The 22,265-nt window shown below is 34.5% G+C and overlaps 2 protein-coding genes across 2 annotated transcripts in view; both read left to right on the top strand.

The window, feature by feature from the left end:
- The window catches only part of ODAM (odontogenic, ameloblast associated), a 37,605-nt gene extending 23,063 nt beyond the window's left edge, over positions 1-14,542 (top strand). The window contains exon 13 of the mRNA XM_012785940.3: positions 14,390-14,542. Within this exon, the coding sequence (XP_012641394.2) occupies positions 14,390-14,542 (153 nt within the window). The remainder of the gene's footprint in view (positions 1-14,389) is intronic.
- A 447-nt stretch (positions 14,543-14,989) lies between these two features.
- CSN3 (casein kappa) lies at positions 14,990-20,147 on the top strand. The gene is made up of 3 exons (XM_020284230.2): positions 14,990-15,043; positions 18,012-18,044; positions 19,650-20,147. The coding sequence occupies exons 1-3, from the start codon at positions 14,990-14,992 to the stop codon at positions 20,145-20,147; spliced, it is 585 nt and encodes a 194-aa protein (XP_020139819.2).
- The last annotated feature ends 2,118 nt before the right edge of the window (positions 20,148-22,265 follow it).

Here is a 22,265-nt window from a genome sequence, read left to right as displayed (position 1 = left end):
GTGTGGTGCACACCATCTGGGAGAAAGACATGCTTGAAGCTCTGACTTGGGCAGAGCAATGGCAATATATGTAACCTAAACATTTGTACCCCGTAATATGCTGACATTAAAATAAAATAAAATAAATAAAGTGATAGGGATATGAACAGATGATAGAGGCAGAGAAGGAAGAAAGAAGAGAGCTATGGAAAGAGAGTGAGTTTTTACCATGTGGTTTGGGTAAAGACCTCGTACAAAGGAGAAGGGAGAAATTTTATAGCACCTTAACACTTCATCTTGGCCTTATGATTACAGAAGAGATTACTGGAAAAATCAAGCTTTGAGTAGAAAGATACAGGAACATGGTTTTCTCTAAACAATTTTCTGACATGGTGCAAATTAATAAAATACTTGTGCATAGTACATGTAGAAAGTGTAAATTATTTTAGAGTTTCTAAAGCTTAACCCTTTGCACTCGCTTGCTTTTTCTCGATTCCTTTATTCTACTCGGGATTTAATTTTTTAAATACCCCACATTTTACAAAGTGCAGCAGTAGAATTAAAAACTGAAGTTTCTTTTCATACAAACTTATTTGGACTTTTTTTATATTTCAAATTATTGATACATTCAAAGAGTAATTTTAATCTCTATAATTTTTCATAGTGTGATATTTTTTGAAACATTCACTCACATGAAGGCCTGGTCTACATTCACATATTTCACAAATATAAATCGTCTCTCTTCTTCCTCCTTTGATTTTTCTGTTAGAACAAACAACACAATCTTTGTGTTTTTTGTTAGGGTGAGGTGTGATTATATGGAGCTTTCCATCTAAACGTTGCTCTAAGTTAGTGGATAATAATCTACCCCTGGAAGTTAGTGTACCATCTCTGAATTCTCCAACAAGATCATGTACTAGTTTCCTAATAAATTTCACATGCGTTATAGGTTTTTCATTTTTTCTTTTTTGGCATTCTTTGTACAATTGTAAAATTCATCCTCGCTGCTTTCTATGTCTTTGGAAAACTTATCCATCCTGAAGAGGGGAAATTCACTCAGAACGTGCGACTGCTAGAGGGCAAACCAATCACCCAACTAACCCTGTGTCATGACATCATCTGTGATATGCCAATAGAAACCTAAACAAACCTAGGTGAGGAAAAGATAAGGAAGGTTCTTTACCAAGGGAAGATGATGCAAGCTCAAAAAGGCTTGAAGCAACGACTCATGCCTTGGACCCTCCTACTCAAGATTGCTGCAGATGCAAAAGATAAGCTTAGGTGGTGGCACCAGTTGAGACGGCATTTACATTTTACTTGTCCTTTCATGCTAATGAAAACAAGAAAAGATACTGGGAAAATAGACAAAAATCCCCCTTCCCCCCGCGGTGAAACTACGTGTCGAGTGTGGCTCGACATACGAGCTGCTACCGATGCCAACCGTGTCGAGTCACACTCGACATCTGAGTGCAAAAGGTTAAAAATGAAGACCCACATGGTAAAAGGCTGTTTTATTTCTCCTTTGTAAAGAATAAAACAAATCTTTTTCATTTCTTTCTTTCAACAGATCAGTGACAGCGATGAATCATTACAGATTTTTGTGCCCCCACGAAATCCATTTCGCCCATACCCCCAATTCCTATATCCTCCAAGTTATTGCTATAGATATTTTGGTTTTCCTTTTCCAATTCCTGCATCTGTCTCTACAAATACCCCTCCTAATGGAAATTAAAGAATAAGGAAAGTCACCGTGCAATTCAAGATGAAATAAGTGGTAAGTATGCTTAGTACAACCATGGGTTTAAGTTTGTTATTTGTTATTGTTTGATTGGAATGTATCATTTCATGAAAAAGTGTTATAATGTTTCCAGTTATCCCCATTAAGTTCCAATTTATTTCAATGTTTTTCTCTGGTAGAAATTGGTGGAATCTCCACTCCAAGATATATATGTGTGGCCTTCCATTATCCAAACAGCATAGCATTTTAAACCCCTCATTTGCTGTGATATAATAGAAACAAGCCCTTTCTTGTTAAAACATTTTTACAAAATATTTCTAACATTTTCTACCATTATCAACAACTGTGTATTTTGGACTGAATTAGAGGGCTAAATAAGGGAAAACTTTAACCAAAATGGAAATCACAGGAGATAAACTTGGTGACCTAGATTTTAAGACAGAGCTCAGCCTAATCCTTAGAAAATCATGTGATTTTTCTAATACTCAAATACCAAACCTACCTTCTGAATGTCTGAGTATAGTAAAATCCTATGTGTTTGACCAATAGCAGGGGGCTCTATTGTCTCATCATATCAAAATCAAAGTGGATTGTCTGTCAATTTGGTTGAATTGAGGGATTACAGCTATACTAAAGACTAAATTAGGACTCAGAGGTTGTTTTAGGAAACTTTCAGCTAACACCTACCACTAAAAGCCTCTTTCTGCCTTCTTTCCTATATCTACTCAGTGTTCTTGAGCAGAAAGTTTCCCAGTCCTTGAACTAAATATACTTTTAAGCCAATATTTATAAATAAAATGCAAATAAACTTATGAATTACCAAGAAAATGATCCATTGAGATTAATAACCATATGCTTGTCATTTATTTCAGGTCACTGTAAAATTAAACGTGAGCCACTTCCTTGAAGAATCAATATTCTTGTTAATAAAAGAAAAAGAAAAGTAATTAAGTAGCAAGCAGTATTCTCTAGTCAATCTCTTTAGTGGTCTTCTTTAGTAAACATAATCGGGGAGGTCTTGGTTTTTTAATTTCCACAAATTCCATGATGTACACTAGAGAAGCAAACCCATGAAGAAGGAAAAGGTAGCAGGCGGTGATGAAAATAAACTGTCCTGCAGTATATGACAAAAGACATCCAACAAGATTTTACTCACACAATCAGCCTTTCATTGGGTCACAATGGCTGCCTTTGTCTCCACAAGTTAATTATGAGGAAATTAGAAAAATTCTCTTTGAACAAAGATTACATTTCTCCACCAGAAGCTTAAATTGCTCACAGATGAGACCCCTGGCATCAATGATGGAAATTTACCATCATTCATCCACGAACTGGCTCCAAATCAAGGCCAGCCTCATGAGCCACCTGGCACGTGAGCAAGGAAACTGTCGTCTCCCTTGGTCGTTTCCAGGGATTAAAGGTTTCAACATTTAAATATTCATTCTTGGTATTAAAGTCAGTGATCCCAGTTAAAATTATGGGAGGGGCAGCAAGATGACCCAACAGTCCTCAATATAATTCGGTACATTAATTTTATAGGGGTTGTTTACCAACCTTACAGCTGACAGACTGGGGGTCACCAGGGAAAGGCAGTCATGGGGAAATACAATAGAGAGGACAGCCACCAGAAGCAATCAGAGCCCTGATGGGGCCCAAGACAAATGTCCTTTGGAAGGACCAGCTCTGCAAGTAACCTGCTGTTATCCCTCTTTCTGTGTTTTTTTTTAAATAAAATCTTTGCCATATTTCCTTAACTCTCAGATTAGAATGTTTATTTTATCTACTTCATATTATGTCATCATAACTTTCTGAGAAAAAAAAAAACCTGTCATTTACTTTTAACTACTAGATTTGTGAAGCAAATATATTCTATTAAAATCAATTAGCTATTCCCCCAGTAAATTTGGGTAACAACATTCCTGTTACTGACACTTTTGATTATTGTATTGATGGGACAGTTTCAATTAAACCTGTCAATCAAATCTCCATTTTATTTTGTAATCGAAAAGTGGCTTATGGGTATAGAGTCCACTAAGGCACTGTTTTCCAAAGTGTTTTTCTTGAAGCATTGATCTCATCAGATGGCCCTCCAAATGAATATTCATCTTCAAAATGTCTCTCTTGGAAATTTTCAGCATACATATATATGATAACATTCTGGAAAATGCCAGTTTAAAAAATCATTTTAGCTTCCCAAACTAAATGACCACAGAACAATCCCCACTCCATCTAAAACAGTTGATAAAACTGGTGTATTCCTGATCACATAATGCTATTTTAAAATGTAATTATCTATAGAAATAGTAGATACCAAATTCATGTAGAGTTTACATACTAATCGTGGAAAGATTTCATGGAAAAGAAAATCAGAGAGCTAAATTTAACTCCATTATTCTGTTAATTACCTGAGAGAAGGACCTACATGTCTCTCATATAATTTTTCAAATTTTATTTATTCATTGAAAAACTGGATATAGTTATACATTGCTTAATGACAGGGATATGTTTTGAGAAATGAGTGGTTAGATGATTTAGTCATTGTGGGATCATAGAATGTACTCACACAAACCTAGGTGGTATAGCCTGCTACACACCTAGGCTATGTGGTATAGCCTATTACTTCTAATACAGCATCTGTATAGCATCTTACTGTGCTCAATACTGTAGGCAGTTATAATACAAACATATATAAACATAGAAAAAGTATAGTAAAAATACAATAAGACATACACCTGTATATAGGACACTTAATATGAATGGAGCTTGTAGGATTGGAAGATGCTCTGGGTGAGTAAGTCAATGAATGAATGTAAAGGTCTAGGGTATTACTGTATACAACTATAGACTTTATAAACACTGTACACTTAAGTGATACTTAATTTATAATAACAAATTTTCCTTTAACCTTAGCTGACTGCAGCATTTTTACCTTATAAACTTTTAATTTTTTTAACTTTTTGACTCTTTTGTAATAACACTTAGCCAAAAACACAAACACATTGTATAGCCATACAGAAATATTTTTTCTTTATATTCTTATTCTGTGAGATTTTTCTATTTTAAGTTTATATTTTTACCTTTTAAACTTATTTGTTTAAAACTAAGACACAAACACAAACATTAGCCTAGGCCTACACAGGATCGGAATCACCAAGATGTCACTAGGTTGTAGGAATTTTTCAGCCCAATTATAATTCCATGGGACCACTGTTGTGGTCCTAGTCAGAGCAATCAGCCAATAACACTCAAAATAAAAGTCAAATCAAAGACTCAATACCATGCACAACAGCTACAAAGAAAATAAAATACCTAGGAATATACTTAACCAAGAAGGTGAAATCTCTCTACAAAGAGAACTGCGAAACACTGCTAAAAAATCGCAGATGACACAAACAAATGGAAAAACATATCATGTTCATGGATTGGTAGAATCAGTATTGTTAACATGCCCGTACTACCCAAAGTGATTTATAGATTCAATGAAATCCCCATCAAAATATAATATCAACATCATAATTCACAGATCTAGAAAAACAATTCTGTGCATTGTTTGGAACCAGAAAAGAGCCTGAATAGCCAAAGCAGTCTTAAGCAAAAAGAACAGATCTGGAGGTATCACATTTACCAGACTTCAAACTATACTACAAGGCGATAGTAACCAAAATAGCACAGTATTGGCACAAAATTAGAGACATAGACCAATAAAAAAGAATAGAGAACCCCCATATAAAACCACTCTCATATACCCATCTAATCTTTGACAAAGTAGACAGCAATATACACTGGGAAAAGTAGCCCCATTCAATAAATGGTGCTGGCAAAATTGGACAGCCACATGCAGAAGAATGAAACAGGATCCATATTTCTCACCACTCACAAAAGTTAATTCAAGATGGATAAAAGACTTAAATATAAGGCATGAAATCATAAGAATTCTAGGAGAAAATTTAGGAAAAACTCTTCAAAATATTGGCCTTGGCAAAGAATTTGTAACTAAGAACCCAATGGCAATTACAGCAATAACAAAAATAAATAAATGGGATTTGATTAAATTAAAAAGCTTCTACACAGCTAACAAAATAATCAACAGAGCAAATAGACAACCTACAGAATGGGAGAAAATATTCACAAGCTATACATCCAATAAAGAACTAATAAGCAGAATCTACAAACAAAAGGAATAAATTGGCAAGAACAAAACAAACAACCCCATTAACAGTGGGCAAAAGACATGAACAGAAGCTTTTCAAAAGAAGATAAATGGCCAATAAACATGAAAATATTCTTAACATCACTAATCATTAGGAAAATGCATATTAGCTTTTATTAAAAAGTCAAAAAATAGATATTGAAGGCCGGGCGCGGTGGCTCACGCCTGTAATCCTAGCTCTCTGGGAGGCCGAGGCGGGCGGATTGCTCGAGGTCGGGAGTTTGAAACCAGCCGAGACCCTGTCTCTACCATAAATAGAAAGAAACTAATTGGCCAACTGATATATATAGAAAAAAGTAGCCGGGCATGGTGGCGCATGCCTGTAGTCCCAGCTACTCGGGAGGCTGAGGCAGAAGGATCACTTGAGCCCAGGAGTTTGAGGTTGCTGTGAGCTAGGCTGACGCCACGGCACTCACTCTAGCCTAGGCAACAAAGCGAGACTCTGTCTCAAAAAAAAAAAAAATAGATATTGGCATGGATGCAGAGAGAATGGAACGCTTTCACACTGTTGGTGGTACTGCAAGTCCGTACAACCTTTATGGAAAACAGTATCGAGATTCTTCAAAGAACTAAAAGTAGACCTACCATTCTACCCAGCAACCCTGTTACTGAGTACCTACCCAAAGGAAAAGAAGTCATTTTGTCAAAAAGACACCTGCATTTGAATGTTTATTGCAGAGCAATTCACAATTGCAAATATGTGGTATCAACCCAAGTACCCATCAATTCATAAGTGGATTAATAAAATGTGGTATATGTATACCATGGAGAACTATTTAGCCATTAAAACAGGATGATAAAACTATTTACCCATTAAAATGGCCATTAAAACAAAATGCCAGCCGGGCGCGGTGGCTCACGCCTGTAATCCTAGCTCTCTGGGAGGCTGAGGCGGGCGGATTGCTCGAGGTCGGGAGTTCGAAACCAGCCTGAGCAAGAGCGAGACCCCATCTCTATTATAAAAAATACAAATAAATTAATTGGCCAACTAATATATATAGAAAAAATTAGCCAGGCATGGTGGCGCATGCCTGTAGTCCCAGCTACTTGGGGAGGCTGAGGCAGGAGGATCGCTTGAGCCCAGGAGTTTGAGGTTGCTGTGAGCGAGGCTGACGCCATGGCACTCACTCTAGCCTGGACAACAAAGCGAGACTCTGTCTCAAAAAAAAAAAAAAAAATGCCTTTTGCAACAATTTGAATGGCACTTGGAGACCATTATCCTGAGTGAAATATCTAAAGAATGAAAAAATAAACACCACATGTACTCACTATTAAAATGGAACTAACCAATGAGCACACATGTGCACAAATAGAAGTAAAACTCAGTGGAAATTAAGGAGGAGGGGAGAGGAAGGGGAAGGGGGAGGGGCAAAAACCTACCTAAGAGGTACAATGAACACACTACTTATAGCTGTGACTCAACCATTATAAAAACCATCCATGTAACCAAAAACATCATACCACTTAATATTTTGAAATAAAAAAAGAACGTAAGCAAAAGTTTTTAAAAAATTATATTCTGTTTTGTTCATATTAATTTGGGGATGTCTATTTATTTATGTTAAAATAGCTTTTGGATACCTGAGTATGGAGTTCAGTCATGTCAACAGTATGTTGATGATATTTAAGGCTGTGGGAATAGAGTAGGTTAACTAGAATGATACTAAAGGTAGAGGGAAAAAGATATAGGGATGATGAACTCATGAAGAATCTTGGGAGGTTCTCCCAAATTTAGAATTAGAGGACAATAAAAGGAACCAAAAGAGAAACTAAGAGCAACTGGTGACTAGAAGAAAACCATAAAGAAAGGGAGTAAAGAAGAAAAACCAAAAGAATAAAACATTACAAGTCAGAAAGAGTAATCGCCATGCCAAAAGCTGCTAAAATATCAAGTAAAGGAGATCTAAATGTTAGCATTGGATTTAACTACATGGAGATCATCACTGACCTGGTTGTTTATTTTGAATAGTGTGGTAGGACAGGGTTACAGAGGGACTTAAGATCATACTGGGGAAATAATGCTTTATATAAATGGAAAATTTTCTTGTATTTTCTAATGTGTGTCTTTACAATAGCCCCAGAAATCCTGGACCCCTCGAAATTTACTAAAGTATCAATTTATGCACTAATGCTAAAGTCATAATGACACTCATTCTGGGCTCCAGATGGCATCAAATGTCTCCTCATAGTCTCAAAATAGTCTCTCTATAAGTGTTCAGGAGGAACTATCTCTTTAGATGGTCTCTACAAGCAGAGATTGTGGCTGTCTACTATATTCCAAAAAGCGCTGTGTTTATAATAAGAACAGTATGTGTGTTTATTGGTTATTTAATTGAATTGGCTACAGAAGAGCAAAATTTTGATATTTCATTTTGCTACAATATTGACAATATTAAGAACATTTTTTTTTACAATGCTTGGAATGTGCACTTACATACCCACAGTTCCTCTTACCCAGTCCCACTGTGTGAACTATTGTATGAATATATGCTGATTATCAGGACTTAAATAAAAGTAAGCTGGAGCTTGACTGAGAAACCCTGCTTGTTCTCGTCCTGTAATTCAAGGATGTTCTAGGAACAGGCCATGCTCCTTAATATGTGACTAGATCAAGACTGGTGAATTAGTTCCAGATTACAAACACTCTTTGGGAGCCTTGTTCAGCATCATCCCAGCTTCATGGAAGATTTCCTGGCATAGGACTTCTGATCCTCCTTTTGCTTTACTTTGGAGCCTCCATTATAGAGTTCACCTAGTTTGTCCATGACAGTCACTCAAAAAATTTCCTTAGATCAATAAATACATATGGGAAATATCCAAAGTCACTGGTATTCAAGTATATGGTAGACTGTGAACTCCACAGAGGCAGGAATGTTTGCCTGCTTTGGTTACTAGTTTATGCCTAATGCCTGAAACAACAGCTAGAATAATACATGTGCACAAAGAATGATTTTGCAGAGCCCCCAGAGGAGCCAGATTAGTGTTTGAAGTAAATGGGGGATCCTACTGTAAAAGTGTTTTTCTTTCAATGGGAGAGAAAGATTCCTAGCATTCCCAGGTGTTCTTGAAATGTGAGTTCTGTCCAGAAAGTATCCAGCCACATAATATTATATATTATATTAACGATGGCTGGATACTTTTCGGACAGACTTCATATATTTTCCTGCTAAAACAATGTTTTTCAAAGTATTCTGAGTCTATGGTATTTGTGAACTAAATAATTAAACACTCAGCTGAAAATCAATATTATTCCCATGATTCTAAATCAATGGCTGAGAAATTACCACGTGAAAGAGAACACTTTCAGAATTTAAGGGTTGACCAGACCATAATATTCCAACTATGTACCCTGACAACCAAAGGAAAACTCTGTGGCTAAATAGTTCAGATAGAATGGCTGGTATTACTACATTAGCAACTTGTTTAGCAGTTCTGAAACTCAGCCATCTCTCCTTGACCGGTAGTAACCAATTATTCTGAGAAAAGGAAAATCTCAACTTACTCTGTACAAGTTGAATAAGTATTCTAGGGTTCAGAACATTGTTTCCAGCTTTCTAAGACATGAAACAATTCTAAGAAACAGACAGGAATAGAGACATAACTACAATGCCAATATTATTTCTTGTTTGTATTCTGGCAGTCCTACATTGATTCCTGTAAATACCTCAGTCTGGTCAGAACTTCACAGCCAAAATGAAGTCACAGTTATTATTATTTTTACAGAAACACAAGTAAGAGCGACTTCTGGGGCCCCTCACTCTTGGGGCCCCAGAACCTCGTCCAAAATAAAAAAATAAAAAAATAAAAAAAAAGAAACACAAGTAAAAGAAAATATTCTTTCCTAAACTATCTAAGCAATTTTTTTGTTTTGGTATATTTTACCCAAATATCCACCATATTGATAGTATAATTTATACTCCAAGTTAGAACAAGCTTCCTTGAACAACAATTATCCCCAACTCAATAATTTAATATTCTACATTCCAAACTGTTCACCAATATTATTGAAATTTAAAACTCTAAAAAAGTTTATTCATAAGAATTAATCAATCAATAAGTAGGTATTAAATTCATACCGAAGAATATATGCTGCAGCTTAAATGCAATCGGCTCCTACATCATATCGATTGAAATGTTTCATGTATGGATTTAATTTGTAAGGAAATGTTTTGAAATATGTAAGAGGTGATCCGTTTTCTAATTTTTAAAAATCAATAGGTGTGATTGTGGAATGAGGAAAACCAACCACAGCCCATCCATGTAGTATCACTTGAAATCCAGGTTCTTAAACTAAAAAAAACTATTTAAAGTATTAAAGTATTGTGGCTATTTTTCCTTTAAGCAATTGTTTTAAATTCAAATCGGTGATATTAGTTGATCATGAATATAAATTTTTAAAAAATTCTTCTATATTTCTTTATAAAAAATTAAAAGATTCATTTTCTAAAAATATATAAATTTTTTTTAAAAAGAATGATACTGTCCTCATAAAATGAGTTAGAAACTGTGTCTTCCTCTCTAAGTTTCTGGAAGCCTTTGTGCAAAATTTATATTATTTCTTTCTCAAATATATGGTAGAATTCATCAGTGGAACAAAAAGATATGAATAGCTTTTTTTTTCAAGCGTTATGAATGACAACTCTATTTTCCCCTCCGCATTTCATTAACTAAGATTGACCCAAAGATGACCCTGCTATTGTCAAATCTTTCCTTTTAGTCATCATCTTATTGGGTAAAAAGTAGGAGGGAAATAGAATAGCGTGACTCAAGGTACTAATAGCCTTTAATTAGTCTCCATTTGTTTATCTTGGTTCTTCTCTACAGCTGACAGGCCAACTCAACCTACTGCCAAGCAAGACTTGACAGGCACAAGGAAAGGTAATGTTACTGAAATGCCCAGAGACAGTGATCCTTGTCACAGTAATTGAGACCTCATCAAAGTTATTTTATAATCATATTTTCTTTATTTTAGCCTTTATTAGCAAGCTCGAATATGTCCCAGCATTGTTTTAATATTAATGTCTAATCTACATCTTAGATTCTGAAGGGTAATATGATTGAATTTATTTTTAACCTTACTTTGTATTAAAGTCAAGGTTTGATACTGGCTAAACTGTAGAAGACATTGTGAATGCTAAATAGGAAGGTATTCAAGACAATGAACCTATTCCTATAGACAAATCTGAAGACTCAACTTCTCAGAAAGTTGGACCCCTAATAATGATCCAAATTGACCCTTTACTTTCAAATTTTATTTCTACCTAAAAGTCATAATTTTCTTTGTTATAGTATAATTATTGTTTTAAAACATACCTTGCAAATACTAATGAGAGCTGAATAGTTCTACCATTTCACAAATCATTTCTTCTTACCAAGGAGTGAGGGCAAATGTAAGTACTATTGGTTTAAATAGCTGATATATAAAGTATGGTCATATCTGTGTTATTTCTGTTTATGCAAAAAAGGGAAGAATTAGTATCATTTTGCAGAGTATTTTCTTGTGTATGTGTGGGAGGGTGGGTTGTATCACTTCATGTGAATTAAAAAGAAGTCTGTGATTGACCACACTGTAGGTGGCTGACTCTGGTGTTATGCCTCCTGCTAATCATTCGCTATGGTCTGTAATGTGCGTGTGCTGCCTGACGCAGTGGTAGTCAGCATTTTCTTCTCAAGCGGCCTCTTGCTGAGGATACCGTCACCTGAGGTGGTGCACAGGAACCCACTCACAACTTTGCTCTGTGGAGACATAAGCATACCTCCGACCCCATGGTAAAACTTTTATTTTAATCCATCCACCAGTAGGGGCAGCAACGTGCACAGGATCCCAGGCCTTTTGCAAAGGAGGTGAAAAAGCAAAATGATGCTCTACTGCTGAGGCATGCAAGTCCTGCCAAAAATTTAAAAATTTAAGGGTATAGAGAGCACGAAGTAAATGTTGATGATGAGATTCCTTGACTCCCCCTCCCTTATTTTTTTTTTTTGTAATATAAGCTTGAGAGTATGATTGGCATGTTTGATGATGGCTTGCCCTTGGCTGTTAAAAGGAATTCCAGTAATATGTTGGATAGAATATAATGTTAAAAAGTCAACAAGTTTTTGAGAGGTATAAGCTGGAGCGTTATCTGTTTATCCCATGACTGCAAAACAGAAATAAAGATGAGTAATAATCCCAAACGATGCAACGTGGGTAACATCCATCTGCGAAATATGATTACTACACAACTCTTGTGGGTTACACCGAGAGGGGAAAGAAGGAAGAGTGAGGGGGCACAGGCAGAACACGAGCGAACAATAGCACAAACCTATTTTTCTGTAAAGAGAAAATCGTTGTTGAAGGCCTTTAGCATTGGTACGATGGAAGGCGCGCTTAGCTGAGGCATTGTGAACAGAAGCTACAAGTAAAGAATCACACATGCTACTTGCCAGGCAGAAGAAAGCTCTAGTTTAGTTAGAATATCTTTGGAACTCAAATTTGTAACTATTTTATTGAGATCTCGTCCAGACCACTGACGGCTTTGTCGTCAACCCCTGGTGATTAAATGAACAAGTTTAAGTTTTTTATTTTAATTATTTGCTAAAAACAACCATTTAAGGATGCTAGCACCTTGGCCCAGGCAACCTGTAGGAGAATGATATTTATGAAAAAGGTAGAGAATAATTGGACAGGAAGGCTGAAGAAAGGTAAGAAATCCAGAGCTAAGACGTTGCTCCATGAATTGCAGCTCTTCTTTAGCTTGTGGGGAAAGAGAGTGAGGACTGTTGAGAGCTGAGCTTCCCTCTAATGTAGCAAATAAATGTTACAAAATGTAAGTAGGTATACCTAATGTCGGTCCCAGCCAATTTATATCTCTAAGGAGCTTTTAAAAGTTATTGAGTGTTTTTAATTGTGCATCACAGAATGTACACAATTTTATAGTGTTATTATATATATCATTTGCTTATATTTTGACATTTATATATGATGTATGATCATATATTTATATACATATTATATAGCATATAGTGGATACTATAGATTATAATTAGTTGTAGTATACATCATATTATATATGATACATAAACATTATAATTGTTTATATAGATTAACATATATGCATACATTGTAAGTATATGCAAATAGCATTACACACATACATATGTTATACATTTGTATGTTACATGTGTATATTTATAAGTTATATACACAAACTTACCAAGGAGTGAGGACAAATATTACATTTGTGTGTATATATAATACTCCTATATTGTTATAGTCCATTTGCCTCTCACTTTTTTAGATTACAAGTGGAATCTGGTATCAATTAATTTAACACTTTATATAAGAAATAATAAAACATTTATGTTTAAGTCTTACATATATTACTTAAAATAGATACAAAGTTTAGTGTGTAATTTTTAAGTTTTACTGCTATATCAAGCTACCTGAAAGAAAATACCTTAGTGGAAAAAAAAATTTTTTTGATTGCCTTGAATAAGTATGACTTTTAAAACAAGTACTGTCAATAACAGTCCACACATATATTATTTAGCAATTAGGTAAGTCAAATGATGTATGAAATTATCTTGAAAAGAAAGAAATATATATTGGGCAGGTAAAATAACATTTGAGACCATTATAATATGCAACTTAGAATGAACTTTAAGAAGTTGATAGATTTAAAAAATTTAACATTGCACAAAGTCATAAATAATTATGTTTAATATTAACCTGTATTACTGAAGCACACTAAGAACAATGAGATGAAATAAGGTAGAAAAAATTGTACATATGATCATTTGCTTGATGGAAACATTGGATTGTTAAAATAGTTTTTTATACATACTTTCCTGTCCAAAAATATAAACTTGTTTGTTTTCCATATATACAAGTATCCTACGAAATCCTGGATTCTGAGAAAAAGAAAAGTTTGAGGTATAGCATTGAATAAAGCATCACCATGCATGATATTCTTGGCTGAAGTTTAGCAAAGTTACTGTCAGAAGAGAAGAGTGGTCCTAGTGTGTTTCTCAAAGTCTCTTAGTGGCCTGGTGGGCAGCGCCCCCACACCGCGCAGGCTCTTACATATTCACCCAGAGTGGGCCACCAGCCTCTAGCGGGCGCAGAATTTTCTGACAGTCAGGATTAGCGTTTTTCACAGCCACAGACTGTAGGATAATAGTAGCAGCCTCTGTGGAACTAACGCTCCTCTGAACCGCCTTTTTAAGGCGAGAGAAAAAATCAGTATATGGCTCAGTAGACCCTTGCATAGTTTTTTAAAAGGCTGGTCCCAAAGTGCCAGAAGTTTCAATGCGCCTCCAAGCGCGCGGATAAAAATGGGCTCAGTTTGTGCTAGAGCAGCATCCCAGGGATCAAACCAGGGGCTCTCAGATTTTCAGTCTAACACCCTCCCAACTGAGCTATTTCGGCTGGGGTTGCACAGCAGGCTCTCGGTTAGGCTTTTAAGGTTTCATATTGTTTTGAGCCTGTAAACTTGTCCCCTGTCGGCCCTGGAGTACCTGGGGATCACCCGGAGTATAGTAAGAAAATCACGGGCAAGTCCCAGGCAGCTCGTCAGGCTGGGGAGGGGCGGAAAAAGAAAACAGCTCGGCCACTGCAGCCATCCTACTCTTTGTAAACAAAGGGATTAACTCCTGCATTTCAGATTGAATGAGCTCTTGTAACTTGTATTAGCTGCTATTTAATAAGACATCTGTTAAGAAAAGACGCTGGATAAAAATTTGGCTTGTTAAATTGATGATACTTGTATCAGATTAACCTTGATAATCTCAACATTTGGCATAGTACCTTGTTCCTAGTAGGTTCTTGGTATATATTAAATGAGTAGATAATTAAACTTGCAATGATAATTCCATTATTATTGTCAAAAATTAAATTCAAAATTTTTTTTACCCCAAGTTTGATTTTCTCACACTTTTGTTAAAATAGATTTTTCACATTGGCTAAATCTACCTGTAAATTTACTTTTTTTTTTCTTAACCAAAGCAAACATTGCATCCAAAACACTCCTAAATTGTTAGAAATAATCCTTTTAATTTTTTAAAATTTATTTTTAGGTGCAATAATGAAGCATTTTCTTCTAGTTGTGAATGTCCTGGTATCAACCCTGCCTTTTTTGGTGAGTTAATTTCATATAATAAATTTTTATTTAGACTTTAAGAAACTTTTATGTAAGGGTTCTAATTATGCAAATTTCTATATGCAGTTGCACTTCATAAAACAAAATAGCTGCATACTTGCTATATTTCCTTAAAAGTAAATTTATCTTGATATTGATTTCTATTATGAAATTAAAATCATATTCTTCTGGATATCCATTTAGTTCTGATGAATTAAGAAATCACATTCATGTATAGAAAACCTTTAAAATTCTCATACTATAGAGAAAATACATTGGGGGGAAATGATATTGAAAATATTTTTAAATTATAAAATAATCTAAAGATAATTCATAAGAATAAATACAGAAATCATAGTCTAGAATCAGAAATTATGTTAATTAAATTTCTATCTCACCCAGACTCCAGTCTCTTTAGGAACTAGATCCTGAAAAGATCAGGAGTTTGGTTAAGCTTTTCCACCAGTTTCAAAGACCTTGACCCTTCTTTCTACCTTTAACATTCAGATAATTATTTTATCTTTTATTAGGCCTTTCCAGGGATCCATGTCCCTAAACAGTTGTAAGGCCTGCAGGCATTATCTTGAATTACATGCATTTTTTAAGGCTATCAGACCAAGAAAAAGGTTTTTTTTTCTTACAATTTTTTGACTTGTTTTCATTGCTGTTTTGGCTATCATCATGTTTTATTTTCACATTCATCCAGGAATTCATGGAACTGTATTTGCCAACAGCAAGAAAGAGGAGGCAAACAGAGACAACAGTCTATGTCTTCCCTCCTTGACTGTAAAATTTTGGAGGACATTAGTCTTTGTTTCTGGATTCAGTTATTATTAAGTTTAGACTGGTTTTAAAGTTAATACCTAGTAAAAAATTCTACTAGGTAAATTCTTGGAGTCAAAATTACTTTTTAAAAATTTTAATTACTATAACTTTTGCATTTCTTCTCTGTCATCTATTCTTTGGAATTACATTTTATTGGTGGCCACCTGCACATTTGGAACTTTGGTTTTCTCTTTGAGTGGTAGCAGTTAAAATTTACATCTTTAAATGATCCACAACCACCTGCTCTTCTGCAACCTCTTCTTGAGCTTCTTGTGCCTACTACTTTATCCCCCAGGCACCCCACATTTTACAAAGGCCTCAAGTCCCATGGACATGAACAAATAACACGAAATAAAAATTAAAGTTTATTGATTTACCACCACTCAATCTTATGAGTAGTCAAAATTGCACAAATGAAATCAACACTGTGATACCATCCTTTAGGTGCTAATTTATCACCTTGCCCCCAAATAAAAATAGTTAAGATAATATTTTTACTAGCAATTATATGATCAACTATACAAACTCACAGCATTATAAGTTGGCACAACTTTTCTGCAAAACAGTTTGATAATTCCTATCAAAGAACTTTTGTCCCCAGTCATATTTTTGGAAAACTAAAGAATCAATAAAAACTATTAAAGGACCATTGGTATACAGATGTTATTCATCTCTCTATCTACAATTAAAATTTTATCCTAAGTAGATAACAATAAAGAAGAAACATTTCATGACATAATCATTGATCACTTATTTTTCAACCATAAAAATATCAGTATGAAAACTATGAGATAAATGGAGACATAATAGATCATGTTTCTTGAGAAAAAGCAGGATATTTTTTATACAAGCAGATAGTGGGAATATATAATATAGGTTGATATTGTTTTAAGTATTTAGTTTATAAAAATTTTTGATTGTAGATAAAGTTTCTATAATACTTATTTATTTTAATTTTAAACTAATGATTTAATACATTTAGAGAAAAACAAGTCTTTGTCTCAACACACCCTGAATTTTATTCCCTTATAAAATCTATGATTTTTCCACACCCACAGCTTCCAAAAGGTTTCTAGAGTCATTTTATACCCAAGGAATATGTGTGAAATATCCTAAACTAGAACTGTCAATTTAAGAATATTTAATATTATCATCTCATCTCAAAAGTTTATAAAACCTTTGGGAGATTTTCAAAGCTTTATATATGCACGTCTATAAAATTGTTTCCACATTCTTGATTTTCTATGCACATTACAATCCAGAATTAAGAAAAAAACTATAAAAACAAATGAAAGATGATTTTAAAAACACTATTATTTATATGTCATTTATATATTAAGGTTATGCAAGAAGCAATATTTTAAATCTTCTAAGTAACGTCATGAATTATCATGGTATGAGAGCAAAGGAAAATATGCTCAATTCTCCTCTAATTTTTAACAACATATATTTAGTACAAACTGATTATAGGTTATCCATATTTTTCATTTAAGAAAATATGTGTATTTGTTGGCAAAAAGGTCATATGATCAGATTATTTTCAACAGAGAATTTTTTTTTTTGTGGGTGGTGATATTTAAGGACAAGTTAAATATGAAGTTCATTATTACTATTTTAATCAGTAGATTGCTGTTGCTTCTTGATTAGTTCGCAGGCCTCATAGATTAAATAATCATGAAAAATATTTTAAAATATTCAAATGGGACCAGGCAAGGCAGTTCATGCCTGTAATCCTTTGGGATGACAACACTTTGGGGGGCTGAGGCAGAATGATTCCTTAGGCCTGGCATTCCACACCAGCCTAACCAACATAGCAAGATCCTGTCTCTACAAAAAATACAAACATTAACCAGGCAGCATGGTTGTGTGCGCCTGTAGTCCCAGCTACTTGGGAGGCTGAGGCAAGAGGATCGCTTAAACCCAGGAGGTTGAGGTTGCAGTGAGCTATGATGACAACACTGCACTCTAACACAGGCAACAGAGGGGGTCTCTGTCTTAAAGAAACAAAAAATGAAAATGAAAACAAAAAAAGCTTTGTTTTTAAGACAAAAGGTATTTTTCTAAGCCAAAACAAAACAAAACAAGTCTGCTTTCCTTTTTTTATTTCTTATTTCTTATTATTTCTTTTTCTGGAACTCCCCAGGCTGCAGTGGTGCAAAACCAGGAACGATCAGCAGTAAGTTTGTTTTAATTATTTCTATTAGAGATATGAATTCTAAGATATAATATTCTAAAAAATCAATCATATTAAAGTGCCTTCTATCTAATAACTAAATATGTAAGGCTGGGCTCAGGGCTCATACCTACAATCCTAGCACTCTGAGAGGCTGAGGCAGGAGGATTGCTTGAGCTCAGGAGTTCAAGACCAGCCTGAGCAAGAGCAAGAGCAAGACCCTGTCTCTACTAAACATAGAAAAATTAGCCTCTACTAAAAATAGAAAAATGAGCTGGGCAACGTGGCATGCACCTGTAGTCCCTGCTACTTGAGAGGCTAAGGCAAGAGGATAGCTTGAGTTTGAGTTTGAGTTTGAGTTTGTAGTGAGCTACAATGACACCACTGTACTCTAACCAGGGTGACAGAGAGAGACTCTGTCTCAAAAGTAAATAAATAATTATTCTCCATAAAGTAATCTAATAATCTTTGCAAAAAAAAAAAAAATCACTTAAGCAACAGATAATGTGAATTAACCTTGATGTTCATCTGAAAGTCTTGGTTTCATTGCATAACCCAACTCATGTATCTTTGGTTTTCATGTATATTTAACAATATGAGAAATATATTGTTTTATTTTATAGAGAAATAAATTTTCTCTATAGGCATTATCTCTGCAGGTATTATCTTGAATTACATGCCATGTTTTAAGGCTATCAGACCAAGAGAAAGGTTTTTTTTTTTTTTCCTTAGCATTGATATTGGGGGGAAAAATGAAAACAAAAGTAAAGCTTAATATCTCTTCTGTCCACTTTTTAAAATTCAGGAAAAGATTCCTCTCTGACTCATTTTTGAATGCTTCTCATACACTTGTTTTTACTTCCCCTTTTTGTTTCCCACATGTTTGAATACCTTTAAATATGTCTCTTTTTTTGAGAAATGGAAGCTTTGTACATAATTTTCTTGATTTATTTCTATTCATATGAAAAATTTACTAACAAATTTTTATGGCTACATGTAATTGATAGAACGCAGGCAGATAAAAATAGAAACTCCCTATCTGATCTTTGTGGAGAAAATTAAACTGAAAAGAAAATCCAAAGTCTAAATCCAGAAATCCCTCCACATCATAGTATTTTACTATTATGCTGTAATTAACTTAGAAAAAAAACAAATGTGCATTCGGACTAATCTCCAGATTACTAAAATCTGTGTGAAATTACAAATATGTGGTGAGATTACATATGTATATGTGTGTGATCATGTGTGTCCACATGTGTATTACATGTCAAAGTTCTCCCTGAGTTTTTTAGACTCTGTACTTAGATCACTTATCACACATATGCCAAACTCTGGGCAGTGTGGTTTACATTATGAATTACCTCATCTAATTTGTCTGAAGCAAATATTTTTATAGTATTGAAAATAGTTTATAATAGTGAAAATCATGAAGTAGAAGGGAAAAGTATAAATCCATACTTTGTAAAATAATATAATTTCTGGGTTCACTACTTCCAATATAGTGCTTTCTCAATGTCAAATACTATATTATCTCAAAAAATGCTGATTGAAGATATCTTTACATTCAGGTTTGTAATATTATTCTGCATAACTTATTTCTTTTTGCAGTGCCGTGAGAATAATGAAAGATTGTTCAATCAGAAAACAGTTTCATATGTCCCAATTCTTTATATGCTGAATAGCTACCCTCATTATGAACCAAATTTCTACCAACGTAGACCAGCTATACTGATTAATAGTCCATATATGCCTCACACATATTATGCAAAACCAGCTGTATATATGCCACATGCCCAGATTCCTCAGCAGCAAGTCCTGCCAAATATTCACTCACCCACCATGGCACGCCACCCACACCGACATGCATCACTTTTTGCCATTCCTCCAAAGAAAATTGAGGCTAAAACAACCATCCCCACCATCACCACCACTGCTACTATTGAGCCTACACCAATTCTTGCCACTGAACCAGTGGTGAACAGCGTAGTCCTTCCGGAAGCTTCCTCAGAGTCCATCACTTCCTCACAGTACCTCACTTCCTCAGACTCCATCACCACAAGCACCCCAGAGACTACTGCAGTCCCAGTTACTTCAACCGTGGCATAAAAACACTAAGGAAACATCAAAGAAGACAACAGGTAAATGAGCAAAAATAAAATGAACAATCCAAAGAAACATGGATTCATCAATATAATCATAAATTTCAAAACAATACCAATTAACGGGAACAGGCAAAATAGGGTACTTACATTTTTGATTTGGCAGAACCACAGCATGGCTATAACACTAGGGTCTGTTCCAAGAAAAAAAAATTTATTTCACAAAATGAAGAAAATTGGAGATTTTGTTATCAAATTTTTTTTGAAAAAAAAAAAACCTATTAGGTTTATTTCATCCCTATCCACGCACAAACTATGACAGTAGAGCAAAACGCTAACACTTTCATGATTTTTTTATCTCAAAAATAAATTTTCTTAGAACCAATTATATAGAATATGAGTTTAAATAAATTTTAATTTCCTAATAATGCTCCTATACTCTCATTTTGGTATGAACATAGTGAAGGGAATAATACATTTCCCATGCATTCCTTTATTTCAGATATCATTTCTGAAAAGACCCTTGAAGTTAGACATTTCAAATTTCTCCTATTCTAAGATAAACCCATGGAAGAATTACCATGCTTAACTTGAAAAACACATAAATATTAAAACGGTGCTTTCAGAAAATTGAGTGTGATGCAAATATCCCTGTTTATTATGTGGATCAATGGATAATGACAGAGCCTAAAATAATTTGAAACTTATGGGAAGAAGTTAAATAAAGAGAAAGATTAATAAAATAGAAAATGGCCAAAAATTCAGGGTAATTTGTGGAGAAAGTTAACAAAATCTTGAATTTCTTTCCAACAAATACTTCCAGTCCATCAGACTGCCTATACGTTTTATGATCTAAAATACCACACAATGGCCTGTCATATGATATGTAACTAGCATTAGACCAGAGAAGGCCACTTCTTCCATCTTCTTGCCTAACGACCAAGGTCTGGTCCTTATTCTCGCTGAACTTTTACTTTCTCATAATTCTGGTTGCTGTGAGGCTCAAGAGAGAATGCATACGTGAAAGAATTTTAAAAACTGATCAATCCATAAAGTGTAATGTATTGAAAAGGTAAAGTAAAATTAATAAATATTAACATTCATTTTTAACTTATACCTTAAGTCTTTACCAAATGATAAGAACAGTATGTAATTATGTTAGCTGGTTCCTATAACAACCATATGCAACAAATTTGAATACCATCTCAAATTTAGGAATAAAGAAGGAATAGGCCTAAAGGTATTAAGTAAATTATCACAGCTAAAAAGTACAAAATGAGAGCCAAACCAAACCTGTTTAATTTCAGATAGTGGAGTATATATACCATGTCATCTAATTCCAAATAGGCTAACTTGCAGGAAAAAAACAGAAAACACCGTGATTTTCTTAGACTATCAATTTGTAAATTGTGTTATTTACTTGCTATTTAACAGAACATCTGTTAAGAAGAAGATAATAAGCTGGAAGAAAATTTGGCTTATTAAATTTTAGAAAACAAAATAAAAAAATGAATGTTGACACATGAAAGCAAGTAATTTAACATGTAGTTATTATATATTTTGTTGATCTAAAATATATTACATGATTATGTTTTTAATGGAGTAATAATTATTTCAATAGTTAACATTTGTATAAAACTCATGAACCTAAGTTTCTAAATTAAAACCACTATATAATATCACTTATAAAGAAGCAGGTAGGCCGGGCGCGGTGGCTCACGCCTGTAATCCTAGCACTCTGGGAGGCGGAGGCGGGCGGATTGCTCGAGGTCAGGAGTTGGAAACCACCCTGAGCAAGACCCCGTCTCTACTAAAAATAGAAAGAAATTAATTGACCAACTAAAAAATATATATATACAAAAAATTAGCTAGGCATGGTGGCGCATGCCTGTAGTCCCAGCTACTTGGGATGCTGAGGCAGGAGGATCACTTGAGCCCAGGAGATTGAGGTTGCTGTGAGCTAGGCTGACGCCACGGCACTCACTCTAGCCTGGGGAACAAAGTGAGACTCTGTCTCAAAAAAAAAAAAAAAAAAAAAGAAGCAGGTAAAGAGGTTGCTTTCTGCAAATATTAGGTGAAGTCTATTACTTTCATTTCACTATATGTCAATCTTAAATATTTAAAT

This window comes from Microcebus murinus, chromosome 26 (assembly GCF_040939455.1).
Source record: "Microcebus murinus isolate Inina chromosome 26, M.murinus_Inina_mat1.0, whole genome shotgun sequence".
In the NCBI taxonomy this organism is placed as follows: domain Eukaryota; kingdom Metazoa; phylum Chordata; class Mammalia; order Primates; family Cheirogaleidae; genus Microcebus; species Microcebus murinus.
This window is presented reverse-complemented; position numbering and strand designations above follow the sequence as displayed.